General features: G+C 31.6%; 1 protein-coding gene across 1 annotated transcript in view; it reads right to left on the bottom strand.

Moving 5' to 3' along the window:
• Window positions 1-21,930, bottom strand: part of LOC145243945 (myosin-I heavy chain-like) — a 101,290-nt gene that overhangs the window by 49,986 nt on the left and 29,374 nt on the right. Inside the window, exons 8-11 of the mRNA XM_080107073.1 lie at window positions 18,813-18,922; window positions 13,992-14,118; window positions 10,730-10,851; window positions 5,939-6,080 (exon numbers count right to left, since the gene is read on the bottom strand). Coding sequence (XP_079963199.1) covers window positions 5,939-6,080; window positions 10,730-10,851; window positions 13,992-14,118; window positions 18,813-18,922 — 501 coding nt within the window. The remainder of the gene's footprint in view (window positions 1-5,938; window positions 6,081-10,729; window positions 10,852-13,991; window positions 14,119-18,812; window positions 18,923-21,930) is intronic.

The raw sequence follows: 21,930 nt of genomic DNA, 5'->3' as shown, positions 1-21,930 counted from the left end.
ACTGAAAATAACTTATTCTCATAAAATTTATAAATATAAAAATGCTTTGTTATAAAATTCCGCCTTTTCTCAATTTTTCATTTACAAAACTCTGTTCATGTTTTTAGTTAGCACTTGCTAACTAGTGACCTTCATTCATTTCCATTTTAATATGAATGCATGTCTTTACTTTTCTTCCTTTGCTATAACATACATTTTACAACCAATTTATATTAAACTAGCCTACTCGTAGCCCAGTGTTGCCCAGGAATTCATAGTAAGTGACAAAAATTCAATGGCCAAGTCAAAGTTAGAAAAAAAAAGAATACATACCATGCTATATGTAGATATGAATTTTATTCAATGTTTATGCATATAAAAAGTGCGTTTTAATAAATGTTTTATTAAGGGGGGGGGTAGAAAATTTTGTGGTCGGACACCAGTGCATGCACATCTAAATTAAAAGAAAAAAAGACAAATTTTTTAATGATAAAAATAAATTAAGCCCAAATGAATCTAAATGCACTAAATCATGGAGTTGTATTAATAAATCGGAATGTCACCTTAAAGGTAAATGTTTAACAACTTCCATGATGTATAAAGCCACAATTTCTACTAAAGAAAACTCAAATATAAATAAATAATATATTGGTATGGCTGTTATCACCTTCAAGGAAAGATTTATTGGTCAGAAATGCTCTTTTGAAAGTCCTAATTATGTAAATAAAACATCACTTTCTTTATACTATAGGGAATTGGCTAACCAAAATTAAACACCAATTGTAAAATCTTTAAATTCACCCTGCTATTATGTCTTAATGGGAAATTATACATTGCAAGATTTAAGAACAGAGATAAGCGCTTAAATAAAAAGCATGCAATATCTATTAAATGTAAGCATTATAAAACATATCTTCTTAGTAACTTAAATACTCTTCTATAATTTCAGTATTAACTTTAAATGCTACTCCTTTTAATGTTAATACATTTCTTAACTCATTGTTAACTATATGTTTTTGATTATCATAATTTTTATACTATTTCAATGGTACCTTCATTTTCATACACCCTTGTTATGAATACCAGAATAATTATTTTCATTTTTCAGTCTAATATACTAATATATAGTTTTTATATAACTGTACCTGGTACCCTTTGTTATTTTACTGTTTCGCTTAATCTACCCTGGCTTCTCCATCACCAGTCTATTCTTTCTATTACGTTTCTGAATTTTTTAGATGAGGATTGGTTATATTATTTTGATTCTTTGGACTATTGGTCTCATTTTGAGTGCCATTTTCACAACATTGTGATCGATGTAATTTCCGACCTTCTACAGGTATATCATGACGAACTTGGAAATATTTCTGTCAAACTCAGGAATTGCGACGAAATTTCAAATAGAACCCTTTATTTACTTCATGGGGGTAGCATGCTCTTGTTCCATCAGTCATGACTGGATAGAGGTCCTAAGTAATTTACAAGGACCCATAGTGCGGTGGTTAGAATACTTGGAACAATCAATTGTAAAAATGATATTCTCCTAAACGTTGAAGGTTCAATTCTCAGTGTGGGCGACTGCAAAATACAATTGTGAAGAGCCCAAATATGTATTCTTTCTATCCTTATTACTTTAAATTGCATAATCAATATATTATTTGATATTTATTAATAAATTTTTAACTAATTACATGTATTTCAGTCAATCTTTATTACATCCTGGGCTATGCCGGGAAACCAGCTAGTCTCTATTTAGTGACTTGACCACCAAAATACCTCCCTAAGTGTGTCCTTTCTTTTGAACTTATTAGATATAGGTATCTAGAAATGTGTGTGAAATTTTGTTGAATGCATTGTTCACTAAGATTTTCTTATTGTTCTACACAATATCAACTGTAGCGAAATAAAACAGTAACTTCATCTTTTTTTTCTTTTTTTATTATTTTACTCTGATTTCTATTTTTTTCTTTCCTATCACTCTCCCTATCCCCTAGATATAGGTTAATATTCTAACTTATAGCAACTACAATATTATAATATTGTTAGTTGATTACTGTATGTATATGTATCTATATTAGTGTATAGGTATATATCTTTAATTTTTATATTGATATCCTAGAAGATGTCTCTAGCGTTGCCCGGTATTAAATGTAACATTAAATTCCTTAAAAAAAAATATTTACAAAAAAATAAATTGAGACATGGTCATGCGAGTATTTTTTTTTTTTTTTTTTTTACAAAGAGATGCGTTCATTTTTTCATCTGATAATTTAGGACGCTAATTATGCTGTTAGTAAGTTTACAAAAGCATACTTTTGTTTTTCGTTCTTTTTTCATTATACAACTTGTATAGTTGTCAACAGGTGCTTCTGCAGTTTAACATTTCACAAAAATTCTGTTTACATTAGGAGGCGGTTAAGTAAACTACAGAAGCATCTGGTAAAAACTATACAAATTCTATGATTAAATACCCACCTCAAAAAAAAAAAATCAAAAACAAAAATATATTTTTGTAAACCGCTCATGTAAGCTTACTGACAGCATTATTTACATCCTAAATTATGAAAAATAAACGAATCGCTTAGTAAAAAAAAAGCACCGGTTTTCAGTGGTGCTGAAAACGAATATCACAGTTAAATTTGTTTTATGATATGAAGAAGTTATTAGGTGGTTAGAAAGTGGGTGCCCATTTTACATTAAATTTATATAGGAAAGTGACTGATCCTCCACTTTTTGGAAAAGCAATTTTTCATATGAAAATTACTTATCTGCCCCAAATTTAAATGTGATATTCGTTTTCAGCACCATCGAAAACCAATAAAAGTCGTCAATTTTAAGTTTTTTGAGGAGTGAAAAGAAACTTTACATTGATCATTTTTTTCTAGAGGTTAAACGACATTGGGTCACGTTGCAAAAAGTGACCATTTTTAACTTAAGATATTAAATAAATTATAAAGAAAATCTGTTTCGCAGGCAATTATACACACTTGCTATGGTATAATTATTATAATAAATCCTGGGTAACACCGATTAAATTTTATAAACAAAAAACAAAAAGAGCAGAGGATGATGGATTTTGTTCACATGTGTCTCTGACTAATTCGGCCCTCGTGAGGATGCAAGTAAATGAGGACATTAGTTTTAATTATTTTTCTCTAACAAATAAAAAAGGTTACTTAAAAATTAAGAATATGCAAAAAAAACATTTCCTCCTAATTAAAAATAAAAAAAATAATTCAGCTTAGAATAATATTTCGAAATGAAAACAAAAACAGGAAATATTTAATAACGTACTCCGTTTAAAACATTTTTTTCAATTAAACTATCACAGTTATTTCCCCTTTTGATTTTCTGGGTTTTGATTTGAAAATAAAACGGTTTCAGATTTCAGATAAAATAAGTTAAATCAAATATAACTTGAAATTTAAATAAACTAAATAATTAAATTTTTTTTAATTAGTACAGTTGAAACAAAGCTATTATGTCGAATAAGTAATGTCATCAAGGTAATTATTTAAATACATTTCATTTAATGTAATACGTTAATGACCATAACTCAATAATGTAAAAGTGGTTTGAAGAATGATATATATTGAAAGTCCTTATACAATATAATGTCTCCTTTGACAGAAGTATCCTAACATGGGCATTAATATTGACCAGGAGAGGTGTACACACATATGGCCTTTATATTTCTTTGATGATTGGGAGTTGTACACACACACACACACACACGAATGCTACTACTTTATATATAGAGATTGTTTTAAACTATATTAAGTCAACCATAATAATATATTTATTTACTTATCTTTATTCTTACTTTTAAGTTTTTACATGTTTTATTTTTTTTAAGTCTAAAATTTAAAAATTTTTATTTAAAAAGATTCAATGTTTAATTAATTTACACATTAATTTACACAGATTAATCTATATATTTTGGTTTCATTCCTTAATTTCTTGGTTTAACTTTTATATAGTAAATTATAAATATAAATAAATATATTAAAAAAATAGATATTTTATTTAAAATGTTTCACATGATAATTCAAATTTCAGACATTAAGTTTTTATCATGCAAATTATCTCGCATTGCTGTTTTTTTTCACAGACGATCCTGGTTGTCTATTTCTTCCTTTCTCTTTTTACCTGCTTAACTCTTCTAACTCCTTCTTTATCTTTTTTCCCCCTACCTTACGCCCCCCCCCCGTCTATATCCACTTTTATTCCATTCCTTGAAAACATTGATATCATTTTGCCTCCATTGAAAATTGTGATCTCTATGAAATAGGGAGTTTAGATCACCTAATGAGATCATTATTTGATCAAAACATCGCTGCTGTCATAAGTATGTAAATTGTTTACTTGAAATTAAATAAAAGTACACCTTGTTCTTTTTACTGAGCACTATTAATAACTTTGTTAAATTCATTGGTTTTTATCTTTGGATAAATTTAACCTGGAATTATATATCCACACTTCCAAAATTGTTCACGATTCCACACTAAATTCCTGATTCTGATACAATTACCAATTCCGATTCGGATTCTTTATAAATCACTAAATATTTGACTATAAAGTTATTATTTTGTCCTGATTACCATAAAAACACATGTTAAATGTGCACATATTTTCTCAAACGTAAAAACCCACTTGTGGGATGTGATCTACAGATTTTACTGATATTTTAAAATCAATAAATATTTATTATTTTATTATTACGATAGTGGAAGATTTAGTTTTAGACAAAATCAAATAAAAAAGATAATCAAAGGAATCGGTATGGCACAAATTTTTCCAATGCTGATACTGATTCCAATAGCCATAAAAGTTACGATTTTTCCGATTCCCGATTTCGATTAAAACAACACAACACTAATATATATATTTTTTTTGTGGAAATATATTTTATTTCCTAATAATATATACCAATCCTTATTTAAGAAGCTCAATGTAGTTACAGAGCAATATAGTAAGTGAATGATAAAAGACTATATTCCAAAGTTCATGATGTTGACCATCTTATAATTTATTCCTTTAATTCAGTTGACATTTACAATTCTTGACAGTACCTGTTTCGTAGTGCAAAATCAATCAATTAGATCAAAGACACACATATATAGGTGTCTTTGATCTAATTGATTTTATCTGAAATCTAAAACCGTTTTATTTTCAAACCAAAACCCAGAAAATCAAAAGGGGAAATAACTGTGATAGTTTAATTGAAAAAAATGTTTTAAACGGAGTACGTTATTAAATATTTCCTGTTTTTGTTTTCATTTCGAAATATTATTCTAAGCTGAATTATTTTTTTTTATTTTTAATTCGGAGGAAATTTTTTTTTGCATATTCTTAATTTTTAAGTAACCTTTTTTATTTGTTAGAGAAAAATAAAATCAATTAATTAGATCAAAGACACACATATATATATATATATATATATATATATATATAAAGTTATAAAATATATATGCCGATTAAGCTACACTGAATATTCCGCGTTTCATCCACTCTAGGACTCTTCAGGCTTATGCCGGACAAAGGCCTATTTGACCTCTGGTTGACCTGTTCCTTTGTGTGTGCTCTATTTAGCCTGGATGAAGTAGTTATATATGTATATATATATATATAGAGAGAGAGAGTTGTCTTTGATCTACATATTTTTAACAGCAAATTATAAAATCATCAGCATAATCAAATGTCTAACAATTGTTGCTAAGGTTTCAAAGATAGCAAAACTGACAATAACACCAATAGAGTGATTCATTTTATTAAAGAAGGAAACTTTCATGTAAAACTAGATTGTCATTGTTTGATGACTTACAGCGATTGTTCATATAGTTCGGTTTAGAAAAAAAATTCAGCAACTTGGGAAATTAACGAGTAGATTGAATAAATCAATGGGGAAGCAATCTTACGAAGCAAATATAGCCAAGAATTAACACGGCATCAAGATTACCTGATTTGCTACTGCCAGTGGATAACTTTCGTCCTTTTTTCTTTGTCGGCTGGGTTTTCAATAGACTGTTAGCTTTACGTACAATTGTGTGTATGGTTCGGATATACAATGCTTGTGCAAGAGCATCTCTGGAAGCATGGACCTGTTGAAAAGAATGACAAATCTATGGAGTATGTAAACAGAGAAAATGTTTCTCTTTTATTGTTTTTTTTTTTACTTTTAGTCCAAACATATATAGTTGTTGAGATATAAGGGAGCATCCTAAACAGGGAGTTTTCACATTACAATTCAATTTTTGCCTTTTGATATATATAATATATATAAATATAATATCTATTATATTAACCTCACCTGTCTGTTTAAATGTATGTATGTATGTATGTATGTATGTATAACTTTCAACAAAGGTGAGAGATTTTCACGAGATCGGTATCATTTTGAAGCTCGACCCTTCCGACGACAAAAAAAAAAAAAAAAAAAAAAAAGATTAATTCCTTCACCCTCAACTGGGCACTTTTCTACAGGGAGGGGGTCACTTTTTTCACTGACATTTTCGAAAGTCATCTCCTCTTTTCGATTGACTAGCCTTAATTTAAACCTACATCACTTCCGGTTTGGCAATGAGTGCAATAACATAAACATCACTTTTTTTTTCATGTTCTTTTCCTCCAGGCTAATATAATATATAATATAATTATTTTTAATTTAGTTGGAGAAGCAGGAAGTGGGAATTCCAAAGGCAAGTGATCCAAGGGAAGAAGCGTTTAGACGAGTATTTTCTGGCATCTGGGCATCTCTATAGTGAAGTGGTTGGATTTTGCTGCTAGTCTGATTTGTCAGGAGTATTTACGATGAAGCAGTACAAGTTCAGTAAGTTCATTGGAGAACATTCCATGGGAATACTTGTAAAACAAGCATAGGGATACAATATTGCAGTGATGAGACAGGAGATGAAGTTTGAGAGACAGTTCAGGACTTTGTCCAAGAGAGAGAGATGCAATTGGTCCATCAGCCCATTCATGGGTGAATGGTGGTTTTATAGAAATATGGGATATTGGCAGGTGTGAGAAGTTTAATAGACAAATAGAGGAAGCCCATCTCCTTTGCAGCAAGTTTGGCAGCATCTTCTATGTATTTATTCTAATTCATATTGCTTATGAAAAAAAATTGAATGCTGGTAATGATTGTAAACGTACTATCACTACTCACTGCTGTGTGTCTGGGGAAGATTCAAGAAGCTGTTACCAATTTAGGCATACTTTTTTCAAGAGCAAAGTCTTTTCAATCTCTGTTTGCTCTGCCATCTTGCATGGGCTCCAAGCACTTCTGATCTGCAATGGCTTCAGCATAATGGTCGTGATTGCAAACTGGAGGAAAAGATCCTTTCAATCATATTTCATCAGAAACCTGGTTGGATGCCTTAAGTGGTTCAGTCATGTACAGCGTACCACCTTTTTAGATCAACTTCACATCTGCATATCCGAGATACTTGATTTCAGTGCGTAAGAAGTAATGTTACTGTATGTAACCCGACTCATTAACATTTTCAATTGAACAGAGAGCATCACAATATGTTGCTCGCCCTGGAATATGGGACATTTGCAGCATCCTAATTACCAAAACCGGACATCAGAGAAAAAAGAGAGAAAAAGATGATGGTTGATTATTAAGTTAAGAATCAAATAAAACATACCTTATTTGTTTTAAATAGGATGTCAAATAAAAAAGAAAATTAACATGTAAACATGTTTTTCGTTTAACACAGACATGAAAGAGACACATCTGTTTTTATTTACATTTCTAGACGAAGAAAGAGAAAAACATCAACTCACTTGTTTATATACAGACAAGAGGAAATATGCCATCAAAGCATAAAGAAAGGGAATTAACTCTTCAAAGGGTCCAAGAGAGACAACTCAGATCGCTAGTTTTTAATATGAGAGAGAGCGCGGGGGAGAGAGCGAGAGAGAATGCCTCAGCAAATAAATTTATTATTATTAATAGTTGAAAGACATAGATGACTGTGTAATCTACATCAATAATCATAGAATATGATTTTGATGATCATTAATGAAGATTAGGTTGAGGTCAAGATAGACCCTGAGGCACACTCGCATTAATACTATGTGCTTTAGACTTCTACCCATCAACAATCACTTTTATAGAGTTAGCAGAGAGAAAGAATTCAATAGTTGTGAAGATATTGCAAGATATTCCATAAGCAAGCAAATTTGTGAAGCAACTTTTCATGCCAGACCTTAACAAGGACCTTTCATATATCAAGGACTATTGCTCTAGAAACAAAATCTCCACCAAAAGATTTGCTGATCTGATGTGATATTCCAGTCAGCACATCAACAGTTAACTTTGTAAGCTAAAATCTATATTGCTTGTCATTTTTTACTAAGCTGGTTGGCAATTGATTGATTTATCACGGATTCAAGCAACTTATAATGCATAAGAGACTGATCTCTAGTATTTTTAAATACTCAGCAGACCAACAAAGTTTTCTAAGGAGATGGAAAGCAATCCTTTTTGAAACAAACTTCAATAATTTTGTTAAAATAGAAACAATCTCTGGTAGCAGATTTTTAAATACAATGACTGGAATACTGTTAGGATCAGTTGACTTGCTAGAATCAAGATGCGCAATGTCCCAGATTGAGATATCTTATAGTTTTATAGCAATTAGTAATTTAATGACAAAAATGACGCTGTGATAATTAAATTTAATTTTTTAAACCTTATTTTCAAAAAAATTGATGAAAAAATATGATTAAATAATGGAAGAAAAATGAAAGTACAACAAAGATAAAAAATATGATAGAATTAACTCACCTTCTTTGCATTCTTTTGTCCTTAATGTCGTAACACTTAATGATTCAGAAACAATTGTGTAATTCACGGATTAGGATTGTGTTGATAGATTAATTATTAAGGTGAAATAGGATGCTCTGGTAAAATGGTTAATTCAGTAAGACTCTGGAACCAAAGGTGCTGGAAAATTGGTGTTGTTTCTTAGTACACTCAAACAGTAGGTCAGTTTTTATATTTTGTCTGTTTATAATATTTTTTCAGCAAGCCTTGAAAAAATATTATAAACAGACAAAAATAAACAACTGAGGAGGAAAAAATAGATGAGGTTATCAAAACTCTACAGAATAAAGAGATAAAACATGCAATCCAGAAAGTGGAGTCTTCAAAAATCTAAGAAAATTTTCTAAAAAGAAGAAATCGCACTTTATTTTTTTTTTTAATTATTTATCTCCCTTTGTTCGTCTGATATTATTATTTTTCTCTCTGGATTACTTAACCTATAAGTATGTATCCCAACCTGAAATTTTATTTTCATCCCATTGAAAAACTTTTATTGGCACATAGATCATTTCAAAACATAAACAATTGGGGCAATATGAGATTTCGTAGGTTGATTAGCCAAGATGGCTGACCGATGGTGATGTCACGTGATAATTTAAAATTGCGAAATGCTAATATAGGAACGAAATGTGGTTTAATAGTTTTTAATGCAAAAACAAAAAAAAAAACATCTTTTTGTGTCTTCTCTTTTTCAGACAATTTTTTTATCAAAATCTTTTGTGATTAATGAGAATTTGAATAAAAGAAAACAAAACAGCAAACTTGCAACTACATGTTTTTATTAAATGAGTTCATCACGAGATTAGTTCATTTGTATAATTTAAATTTAAATTTTGGAGAAATATTTTAATTATTTTTAATTTTTAGCTTTTTTAAGAATAACATTCATTTTTTTAAAAAAGTAGTTGCAACTTTCTTTTCTTTAATTTCAGAAATAAAATGAGATAAAATGATATAAAATGAAATAACAAATGAAAGTGTAGTGTAATTATTTCAGAATAACTATTTTAAGATGCAAAAGAAAGTCAGTATTATTTATTTTATTAGTTTTAATAGTTTTTTTTTCGTCAAAAACTATTAAAATGCATTTAGTTCCTATATCCGCATTTTGCAATAAAAACATGGGTACTTGTACAGTTTAATCAAGACATTAAAAAATGAAAATATAAAAAAAATATCCATTTTAAACCGAAGATCTCCGAAAAAAATTTCATTTAATTTGATCGAGTAGTTTTTTTTTTTACAGCGGAAAACACGTTTTTATGACAACACGTTGAAGGTAGACATCTTTGAATTTTTTTAGATTTTTGTTTGGATTTTAGAACACGCCATGGGGAGATAACTCAACTTAAAGCGCCGACACTCCCTCCCCATCTTTAATACTAGCTTTTCTTCCTAAAAATCGAACCTTTTGCTCAGTATCATAACAAATTGTTTTTTTGCTGTAAAAAAACTACTTGATAAAATTAAGTGAAATTTTTTTTTGGAGAACTTCATTCCATAACGGATATATACAATTTAAACTTTTTTTTCCGATATTTTCATTTTTTAATGTCTTGATTAAACCGTACAAGTACCAAAACATGTAGTCACAAGTTTCTCTTCATTTGCTGTTTTCTTTCTTATATTCAAATTCTTATTAAATGCAATAGATTTTGGAAAAATTTGTCTGACAAAGAGAAGACAAAAAAAAAGAGTCATTTTTTTGCGTCAAAATCTATGAAAACGCATTTCGTTCCTATATCTGTTTTACAATTTTACATTACTATGTGACATCAGCATCAGTCAGCCATGTTGGCTAATCAACCAACGAAAGCTAATATAGCCAACAGTTGTACCAATAAGAAAAATTAAAGTAAAAAAAAACTGTCATGCAACGCCAGGTTGGTACAGCAAGTAGGTAAAAAAGATTACTTTGTTTGCACTCGATATAGGCATCACGCTGATACCTTCTGGTGTTACATAGGTTCTTGTTGTCAAGCCTTGGTAGAGCGTCATACTAGACACGCCAAGAAGAGCAGCAACAGCCTTTAATTCTGAAAAGACAAAACAAGAAATTTAAAAAAACATCCAAGCTCTGTTTATCACCTTTTATTTTTTTTTTATAAATATTATATCGTAGCTATCCCAAACGAAAATTTTATTTTCATGATATTGAAAAAGTTTTAATGTTATCATGTATGTCTTTGCAAAACATAACAATGATACCAAATCACAATTAGCCACTGAATTATAACTGTTCAAAGTTTGTTGGAAATTTAAAAACTTTGCCATCTTGTGTGCTATCAGTCAGGAAACCAAATTTCACAGTTTATAATAAAAAATGCAAGTCTTTGAACAAGTCAAATATAATAAATGTAATGTTGTTGCAATATTTTTTTATATAATGGGATAAATATTTATTTTCAGTAAATATTAGTATATTTGGGCATCATTTTTTCTCTAATGTCCGTTTCATTGAAGAGCAGAGACAATTCCTGTTTTTTTTTCTTGCAATCCATTTTTTCCTTTTGGTGGGCTAGTGTTCGAACGTTCTGTTCGAGCATAAAAAAATTTGCCATAGTTGCGAACGTTTTTGACTCGTCCTCAGGCAAGAGATGAATTAAAACTTGCATTGGTGAATTTATTGAAAAGACGATTAAAATTGTTTAAAATCATTAAAAGCACTTAAGCATGCCTTCCCCATCATATTGAGCCTGATTGATGGTTGTTTTTTTCATACCATTGAGAAAAACTATAAAATTAGATTCATTATTTATTACAAAAATTAGAAACAAGTCAATTACTAATAAATAATAACTTTACATCTGACGATAGTTTACTCAAAACTAGAAATGCTATGTACGTTTTTAAATACCCTGTAGGAGATTATGTCTCTAAAAATAACATACGTCGGCATGACTAGAACCAGTATCTCTTGCCGACTAAAATACCATCTATCTTCCCCAATTAGCTCCATTTACCAACACCTTACAGCACACGACACCCGCAAAGCCGAATTTAGGAATATACTAATTAAAAACACAGCCATTTTAGCCATCTCACACTGTGATCTACGCCTCCCAATCACTGAAGCCCTACTAATCTGTATGAAATAACAACCATCAATCAAGTTCAATATGAAGGGGAAGATACACTTAAGTGCTTTTAATGATTTTAAACAATTTTTATTCGTCTTTCTAATAAATTCACCGACACAATTTTTAATTCATCAATCGTCTGAGGAAGACTTATAGAAGTCAAAAACGTTCGCGATTACGGCAAATTTTTTTTTACACTCAAACAGAATGTTCAAAAACTAGCCCGTTAAAAAGAAAAAACGGATTGCAAAAAAACAAAAAACAAACAGGAATTGCCCCTGCTCTTCAATGAAACATGCATTTCAATAAAAATACAAATATTTTTAAAGAAAAATTTGGCACAAAGCCGAAAATGGGCAGAAGGAGGGGGGGGGTTATGACAAACTAATGCTGCCTAAGCTAACCTAGCTAGTTCCTACTTTCACTCTACTCTCACCACAATACCACATTCATACTATATATCCACCAATGTGAACATTCTTCAGCAATCACTATTAAAACATTGATAAGCATAAAAACATTGGGGTATGATTGAAGAAAGTTGGAAGGTTCTATTAATAGACTTTTAATACTGGCACATAGATTTTTTTCAAGACATAAACAATCATACCAATTAGAAAAATAAAAGTAAAAAAGACTCCCATGTAATGTCAAGTGGAAAAAAAAGATTACTTTGTTTTCACTTGCAGTTTATAACTAAAAATAGATAAAGCTAGATTTTTTTCTTTTAATAGTAAATCAAGAAACCCTCAGATTTGTGAAATGTAAAAACAGACAGAAATACAATTCGATAATAGGACAAAATTTCAGGTTTCAATTTTAGTTTTATTGATGAAGAAGTCTAATTCTACAACATATAACTAAAAATGCAGAGTTTAAACAAGTAAAAAAATCAGTACAAATGTAATATCTTATGATAAATGAAAATTAATTAGAATGGAAACAATTATTAGATCAAACCAAAATAAACATTGAAAAAACTTCTAGTACTTCTTAAAAACAAAAAAATTCATAAAAATTATATGGAAGTACAACTTTGACTGATCATATAAAATCCATTTACAACAGCTAACACACTGAATCTTCTTAATATGTTTCATAGCATAGTAGAGAATCAACTAGATTTTTATCTTCCGTCCACAGAAAATTTGGGAAGGAGTGATTTGTGAGGTCTAAGATGCGAATCACCAGGCAAGCAGTTCAGCCTTCTCAGTCACCATGCAAACAATCTCTTTGTTGTTGGATAGTGGGGAAATTACAGATTGCCTTTCATTTATTATACTATTATAAATTTTCCAGAAATCACCAGTTCCTATCTTCTGCGACTATGCATTTTCTGGTTATTTCTGTATGCTTTCTCTTGGCTGTGGCCACATTTTTTCCTTCTCTGCAACTGCTCTCACACAGATGTGATGTCATTAGTCTTTCTACAAATACAATTATGACATGTGTTCTTCAGAATTGTCTGATTTATTCCCTGCTTCCTTTGTTCCAGCTCGTTTGACTAATTGGTCTAGTGGTCTTCATTAATTCATTTCTTTTTTAATACCACATTGTAATACAGTTTCCTATTCCAATAGCTTCTTTCCAAGAACTGCAGGCTTGTGGAACTTTCTTCCTGCTGACTAATCTCTCCTACTCAAAACCTTGACCTTTTCAAGACTAAGTTCAATAAGCATTTCCTGTCTTTGCGATGACCATTTTTCATTTTTGTTAGCTCTTTACGTCAAGTGGCTTCATGCCTTGTCTGTTCATGATTTAGATCAAGCGCTGTTTTTTTTTTAAAGTTTTGTATCTTAGTATAAGAAAGGTATGACATTACATTAAATCCTAGCTCCCAGTGGTCACATACTTCCGTTCGTCCAAGAAAACAGTTAAAAACAAAATAACAATTGCATATTATTTTTTTTCTTTATTGGAATCCTTTGAGATGATGAGTAATTTTGTGTATTTATTTATTTGTGGTTAATCACTCGAAGAAGGCCAGAGGATGAGTTGGCTGAAACATGATGAAATAACAAAAACTATGAATATGAGGAAAACAGTCCGCAAATAAATAAATAAATACACAAAATAAAGGAATCAAATCTTTTTACCATTTTGACCTTTGACATCCAATTCGAGACCGGTTTTTCCTACGAACGTGATGTTCCCCAGCAGGAGGATAGCAGCCAAAATTCTCGACACATCATCGAATGAAACATCGCAAGTCGCAAGGCATAACTAGAACAAGAAAGAAAAAGTCATATGTAACATGCCACTCAATAAGTCTTTGCCTGTTTTACAAATTTTTTATGGAATGTGCTCTGATGAACTCGTTCCACTTGTGCCCCCTCGACATACATATCCCCAACAAGCCTGCTTAGCAACAAAATCACACCCCTTCACTGTTGAGGTCCCTAAATGCCAAAAACTTTTCTACTCTAATAGCTTCTTCCCTCAAATAGCTAAACTTTGGAATTCCCTTCCTGCTACCTGCTTCCCTGACTGTACTGATATGCAGAAGTTTAAATGTAACGTAAACCAACATCTCGTTAAGCTTTCTTAGGCATGGTTCCAAATAGTAGTATCTTATGTCCAAGTGGTGATATGCCCTGTTTGGGATGAACGTGAGTAAAAAAAAAAAAATCCATATGATTTTTATAAAGTACTAGCCTTCAAATGGCATATGTCAAGATTTGAGTCTAATTTGATTATTAGTTTACAAGTTACGGTTAAGTGAAGCTATTGCTGCAAATTTTCAAAACAGTGGATTAATCTGAATTTCATGTCTTGACAAAGCATTGGTTACTGATAGGAAAAAATACTATTCAAGCAATGCAATGACCCGATAAATGTTATTCGAACTCTACTCCATCAGAAACAATCAAATGCAATTATACAGACACAAATCATGCTGAATGCCAAGGTCGTTCAAATTCAACAGTTGTCCTGGAAAATGTTAAAAATGTCCACCAACTCGTTTTGGTTGATTGTCAATTTATAATATAGTGCATATGAGCGCGTGCGAAAATATCAGCAGTAGCAAAGGATGGTTGGCTTGCAAAGAGATTAGCAGTAGCAGTCAAAAAAAACGCATATGCAAATTAGGAAGGGTGTACAAGAAGAGAAAGGAAAGAAAAAAAAGGAAAGACAAATGCACCCCGTACTCGAGGCAGAAAAAAAGTTGAAGAAAATGAACATCCGAGGACAAGGATGGATCAGCTGTGATTGGCATGCGGTCGAATGAAGGAGAAACGCGAGCCAGGTAAAATAAACATGTGAAAGCAAGTCATGTCGAAAGTAACGGTAATGAATGGTTTTGTTAAAAAGGAAAAGATGCCGATCCGGATTTTTCTTGTTTTCTTTCCTTTGTTTGTTTGTTTGTGACGGCAACATTACAAATTGAAGTTGCATAAAATATCAGAAGTATATTCACCATTTTGTATGAACATTTGTCAAAGAGAAAGCTGTGTTCAAAGTGGGTGTCACATTTGTTCAGTTGATAAAACAGCATGTTAATGATTCAGAGCGTTCTTTGCAACTGTTTCGATGCTAAAAAAATAGTTTTTGTATCAGTATGTGACAATGGATGAAACATGGATCTAGCACTTCACTGGAGTCAAGTCAGAAGTCAGCTGAGTGGACAGCAGCTGATGAAAACCGTCTAATGCAATAAAAAGCCATAAACATCAGCAGGCAAGGTTTTGGCCTCTGTATTTTGGGATGCTTAATCTGTGGCCTTGTTAGAGACCAGAAATAAAGACATAATTAAGGCATTGGCTAAGAAAATATATTAACAAAAAAGAGCAGTACAAAGAGACATATAAATGAGAGGGTTATCAGTGAAGCTGTTCGGTCTAACCATAAGAGCTGTCTGCTAGAATACTGACTTCCCTTAAGAGCATTACCTGCTGTTATTTATAGCTGCAAGATTTTATGAATGCATGAGTAAACATGCACAATGTATATTGTTTATCAATTACTTTGAGAAAGGAAGAACCATAAAAAGTAAATATGATTATTGCATTTAAAAGAAAATTTCACCAAAATACAACCACAAATGAAAAATTAAAAGTGCTCTTTCACCAAGACAATGTATGATATCACAATTGCAATGATGGAAGAACTGCATAAATTTCACTTTGAATTGCTTCCACACCAACCACATTTTCTAGATTTGGTCTCCAGTGACTAATAGTTATTTGGAGAACTTTTAAAATACTCCAGGACAAGTGATTTGGTGCCAGTCATGTTTCTGACAAAGACAGAAGAACTGCTGTCTTCTGGATCAGAATCTGCCCACTTATTGTTAGTTAGTTAATTAGTTTTGACCTTGAAGTATTAGTTTTCTTTTAGATCCTTAAATCAAGTGGTTTCATGCCTTGTCTGGAGCGATTTCCATAAAAAAAGAGTAACAGTGTTTGACTCCATAGAACAGCCTACCAGAGGACGGATTGATAATGCCTACCACATACAGGTTTAAAATCAACTTGGAAATACCAAGTTGCTAAATAGAATTGGTAAAAAGACAAAACATTCAATTGTTAGAGAAGTGTTGACATCAATGTATCATCCGAACGAGACTATGCTAATGAATTTGTCTAAAGATTGTTTTATTAGTTAGGTCCGGGATTTATCGAGTGATGCGTCAGATGCGTCTCAACATCTTTAATTGACTCTTTCCATCGGTTGATTCCACTGATGTTTGAAATAGCATTTTAAATGAGTTCACATATGTCTGTCTATCCTTTAGTCTAATTTGTTTAAACCTGAAATAATATTTTATTTTATTTGCAGACTATTATCCTCATCTTTTTTCTTTATAGTTGTTTTAACGACGTTTCAGCCAACTATTCCTCTGGCCTTCGTCAGGTTGTTAACTGCGATGGGATAGGAATGCTGAATCTTCAACTGTATCTTCAGTAATTACTGCCTTCCATGGTTGTTGTTGTCTCACTACGTTTTGGCCAACTAGTCCTCTGGTCAGCTTTTGGGTAGGATTCAAACCACTATCTTCACACAATGCTCACCTGGAAATGTAAAGATTCAATGTCCATCCACTGTGCCACGAGTCGCAAAGGGTAATCAAGGTTGAATTTTTGTTCTTATAAATCCATTAGTTTTTGTTTTTTTTTATCTGATCTTCCATTGTCGGTTGTTGGGTCCGTACCGAATGGTATATATTATTTAATTATTGGAATTCTTTTGAGACGAAATAATAAAAAAAAGAAGTGAATAATAGTTTGCAAATAAATAAATAAAATATACAAATTTCTCACCTCAAAAGAAATCCAATAACTGAAATGATATGTTCATTGGTCTGTCACACTTATCTTTGTTAAATTAAATTTTCATTAATAATTATATTTTGTGTGAAAACAAAATGTGTCCATTCTATTTACCAATGAAAATGATATTTCAAACATAAGTCTAATAGACAGAGCCTTTTTTAGTTAGAAGTATATTCTGAATTTGTAATCACTCCATCATCAACAGCTAGTATCTAGTTGATATCGATCACAATGAATTGTCTAGAACCATCTAAGTATTGAAACAACATTTCTAGATATATGAATGCATCTCTATACAACTCTAATCATGTTAAGACATCGGTTTCTGTAAATGCACCGGCTAAGCAACATTGAACCTTATTAATACTTAGATGGGTGACCATTCAGAAATACCAAGTTGCTAAATAGAATGGACACATTTTGTTTTCACACACACACAGTTGCAAAGAATGTTTGAAATCATTCAACACGTTTTATCAACTGTGAACAAATGTGGCATCCATTTTGAACATAGCTTTCTCTTTGACAAATGTTCATGCAAAATGGTGAATCTAGTACTTTCTGGTATCTTCCATTCTTCAGCTATTTTATGTAACTTAAATTTACAATCAACCAAAACGAGTTGGAGGACATTTTTAACATTTTCCAGGACAACTGTCAAATTTGGGTGACCTTGACATTCAGCATCATTTATGTCTGTATAACTGCATATAAAATCAGGATATAAATTCTTAATCATTGTTTCTAGTAATCTTGCAAGTCAAGATGTGGAAGCAGTTCTAGACAATTCATTGTGATCCATATCAACTAGATACTGGCTGTTGATGGCGGAGTGATTGCAAATCCAGAATGTACTTCTAACTAAAAAAGGCTCAGTCTATTAGACTTATGTTTGAAATATCATTTTCATTGGTAAATAGAATGGACACATTTTGTTTTCACACAAAATATAATTATTAATGAAAATTTAATTTTAACAAAGAAGATATTTTTTTAATTTCAAACGAATGAAGAAACCTGAAATAACATCTTCAACAAAAGATCGAGGTAATTTTTATGAATATTGCCTATTTAATGCACAATTAAAATGTGTAACCATTTTAATCGTGTATGAATCAAGATGGATGTCATCATCAATTTTGTAAGCATGAAGCAGCCTTGACCTTGCGATCAAAAACCAAGATTGAGTGAAGCCGAAAAAGTTTCCATAAATATAATGCAATACAATTAAATAGGTTAATGTACAGGAAATAAAGCATGACTAATAATTATTCTATAGCAAAAAAATAGTCCCTTTCTGAAATTCTAGCAATGATTAAATAAATCATGGTACATAATAAATTCAAGTTATGCATACTTTTTTTGAATTTGTACATTATGAAAAATAACAAAAAAAAAAACAACAGCAAACATGACATAAAGTGATGCTCATCTTTTAAAAAAAGACAAACGATACACAGATTTTCACTGATTCCAGCTCCTAATGAAATGAAGTGCTTCATGCTAGACCTATTCAGCAGCTAATCAAATTGGGGTGCTGGAAATACATCTGCTCCTTGGCTGCTGTAAGGAAGGTTGGAGCATAGAAAAGAATAAAAATATAAGTACAAGAACAGATAAAAAAAAAATCAAAACAGCAAATACCTTCCAATGTTCAAATTGTTCTTTAAGGACTTCAGGTGGAGCAGGTGGGTTTCCCATCGATAAATAATGGAAGTCTTTGACACTCGTCAAATTTTCAAGGTACAGATTACCTGAAATAAAGAAAAATTGATTATTGTTATTCCATAGTTGATGGCATTGTCTGTTAGACTAATCACACACACCAAGTGAAAGACCATTTTATATTGGATCTGAATAATGATCTGAAAACTTCCTCATAAAAATTAATTAGATACACCCCTAAATTCTTTAGGTAACTTTAGTGTTATTTCAAGTTGTTAAACTATTTAGATCTTTTTATTAAAATCAAATCAGCTGTTGGATCATAGATGGGTATATTTGCTCATATGAATTTTAGTATAAGTGCTCGAATGTGGGTCAAAATGACTTTGTTGTGTGTGCGTGGAACAGAGGAATTAACCGGTTACTAGTGGGGGAGTTAACAGTTGGGGTCAGAAGAGAGCAAAACTGAGAAAAATATGCAGGAGACGTGGCCACATATCGAATGAAAGCTCAAAATGGACGATTGTTGACAAATGCTGTAACGTTGATAAAACTGTTCAGAATCATATACTGATCTGTCTGTCTCTCTACTTATCTATCTAGCTAATAGTTACTTATGTTATGTTAATATAACTGTCTCTCTCCTTCATAATTAAATGTAAAATTGTACTTGTGATTACTTAATATTTTTCTCTCAATAAACTTCCATTTCTAGAATCTGTCTTATCTTACTTTGTCTTATTGTCATGCAATGAACAACTTATATGCACAATGATGAAACAACGACACGGTCCCAACGAAGAAAGAAACAAGGAGAATCAAAAGATAAAAAAGAACAAAAAACAATGTAACAAATATGTAATTTTGATTCTGAGGAAGAAAGAAAATAGAAACTATGCAGAATTCTTCAGACTCATTTCCTCCAACCATTAGACATCGCTTGTTGGCATCCAGAGTTGGTCAATGTAGGTGTGATGATGTCTTCCTACTGATGTTTTGGCTTCCATAAAAAGGCATCATTTACAAGTTTTGACTTATTTCTCCAACAAACCAAAGCTTTCTCTCTCTCTTAGCAAAAGTTACATTAGAGGAAAGTGTCCATGTAGACGTTTCTTAATTGAGTGTTTCTGCTGAGGACCAATGCAACTTCTAACATCCTATATCAAGTGATGCTGTTTTATCAAAGTTCAAGTTGATGACACATTCTACCATGGCTTTAAATGCTTTCCTGTTCAGATTATCAGAGAGAGAGAGAGAAAGAAAGAAAACTTCCAAATGATGCTCTTCAGAATGTTTGTATTCATCTCCAAAAGTGAAATCACAGAAGAGAAAAAGGGCAATAAGTTTAAAACTTGCATACCAGTAATTGTGAATTTTGTTCTTTTTTTTTTTTTAACTCGCGTTCACCCCTAACAAGGTATATCACCACTTGAACGTAAGGGGTAACTATTTAGGACCATGCCTAGGAAAGATTAACAAGATGTTGGTTTATGTTAAATTTAAACTTCTGCGTGTCAGTACAGTCAGGGAAGCAGGTAGCAAAATTTAGCTGTTCGAGGAAAGAAACTGTAGCAGAAACAAATTAAACTTTTCCAGCTATCGAATCAATGCCTCTTCCCCAATGTGATTCGGCCACATACTGACCAATGTGATTCGGCCACATACTGACCAATGTGATTCGGCTACTGACCAATCAGAGGTGCGGCACATTGGTCCTTTCTCTCCACTATGGAACTCTGACAGTTTCTGGTTTGAAGAGAAAAAACTCTTTCTTACCGAGAGAGAGACGGCAACCAGATCAGACCCTTCCTTTCTTTCTTTGCCCCTCATCCAGTATTGACGATTCCCACAGGGAATAACTACCATGACAGCATGAGATGGCCAGAGGCTAGATTTGATCCGGAACAATATCTCCCTGCGGACATTCATCAGTGGCTTGCCAAAATAAACCCTTTTTCTTTGTTACGTTGTATGAAGTTGTTGTATTTGTTATTTCAGTGGGTTGTGTTAAATTATTTATTTTCTTAAGGTATGCCCCAAAATCACCAAACTCTAATAAACTATTAGAATATAAAGCTTTCTGGCATTTAGGGACCTCAACAGTGAAAGGGGTGTGATTTTGTTGCTAAGCAGGTTTGTCGAGCATATGTACACTGAGGGAACACAAGAATTTGTATTGTTTGGATTGTTTAGATTATTATTCTCATCCTGAGTGTTATTTGCACAATGTCTTAGTCGATGTAACCTTTGACCTTTTCCAGGTGTATCTTATTGAACTCTGTTTCTGTCAAAAAAATAAATAAATAAAAGCTTGCTACCCTTGTGGATTGAATCAAGGGCTCAGTTCAAAATTCTGTACAGATTTCTGAGCTTGACAGAAAGATTTCTGAGTCCAACAGAAAGATTCCAGAGTTCGACAAGATGCACCTGAAGATGGTTGTAGATTATATCTTGCCAATATTGAAGAACGGAGGAGCACAGAAAATAATAAGAATGGTGGTATAGAAATCTTTAGCGAAGAAACATATAGTGCAAAATCCTAATAGATAGGGAGAGGGAGGCAATTCGATCTCCTCTAAGCACTTTTTATCAGTGTTTGGCTCCATAGAACAGCCTATCAGAGGAGAGATTGATAATGCCTACCATATTTGGGTTTAAAATAGCCTTGGACAAACATTCAAACAGTATGTAGACACGCACATCTTCAAACTCTTCTTTTATATGGCCTGTTGTACTTTATTTTCTGTCAATAATTTTTTATTTGATCTACAAGAAAAGTAGAAAATGTCCATAGTCCTCATTCAGGTCAAACTAAAAAATTTTTAAATTGCTTGAAGTGTATAAAATCTAAATATTAATTTACTTGTCCAATGTCACAAAAAAAAACAAAAAAAAAAAACATCATCATCGCAAACATCCATAACAAGAAATAAATTACCCCTCTTTATAGTCGCTCTTTATCAGTTAAAAACCATTAAAACCATTTCCTCACCAAAAACTTCCAAAAACATGGCTGTCTGTTTACAGTTTTAAATTATAATTTTTAAAAAAAATTTGTGTTGAGACGAGACTGTAAGTTATTTTTGATTATAGATTC

Source organism: Euprymna scolopes, chromosome 22 (assembly GCF_053919585.1).
Source record: "Euprymna scolopes isolate OS-2025 chromosome 22, ASM5391958v1, whole genome shotgun sequence".
NCBI lineage: Eukaryota > Metazoa > Mollusca > Cephalopoda > Sepiida > Sepiolidae > Euprymna > Euprymna scolopes.
Note: the sequence above shows the minus strand (reverse complement) of the source record. Positions and strands in the feature narration are given on the sequence as shown.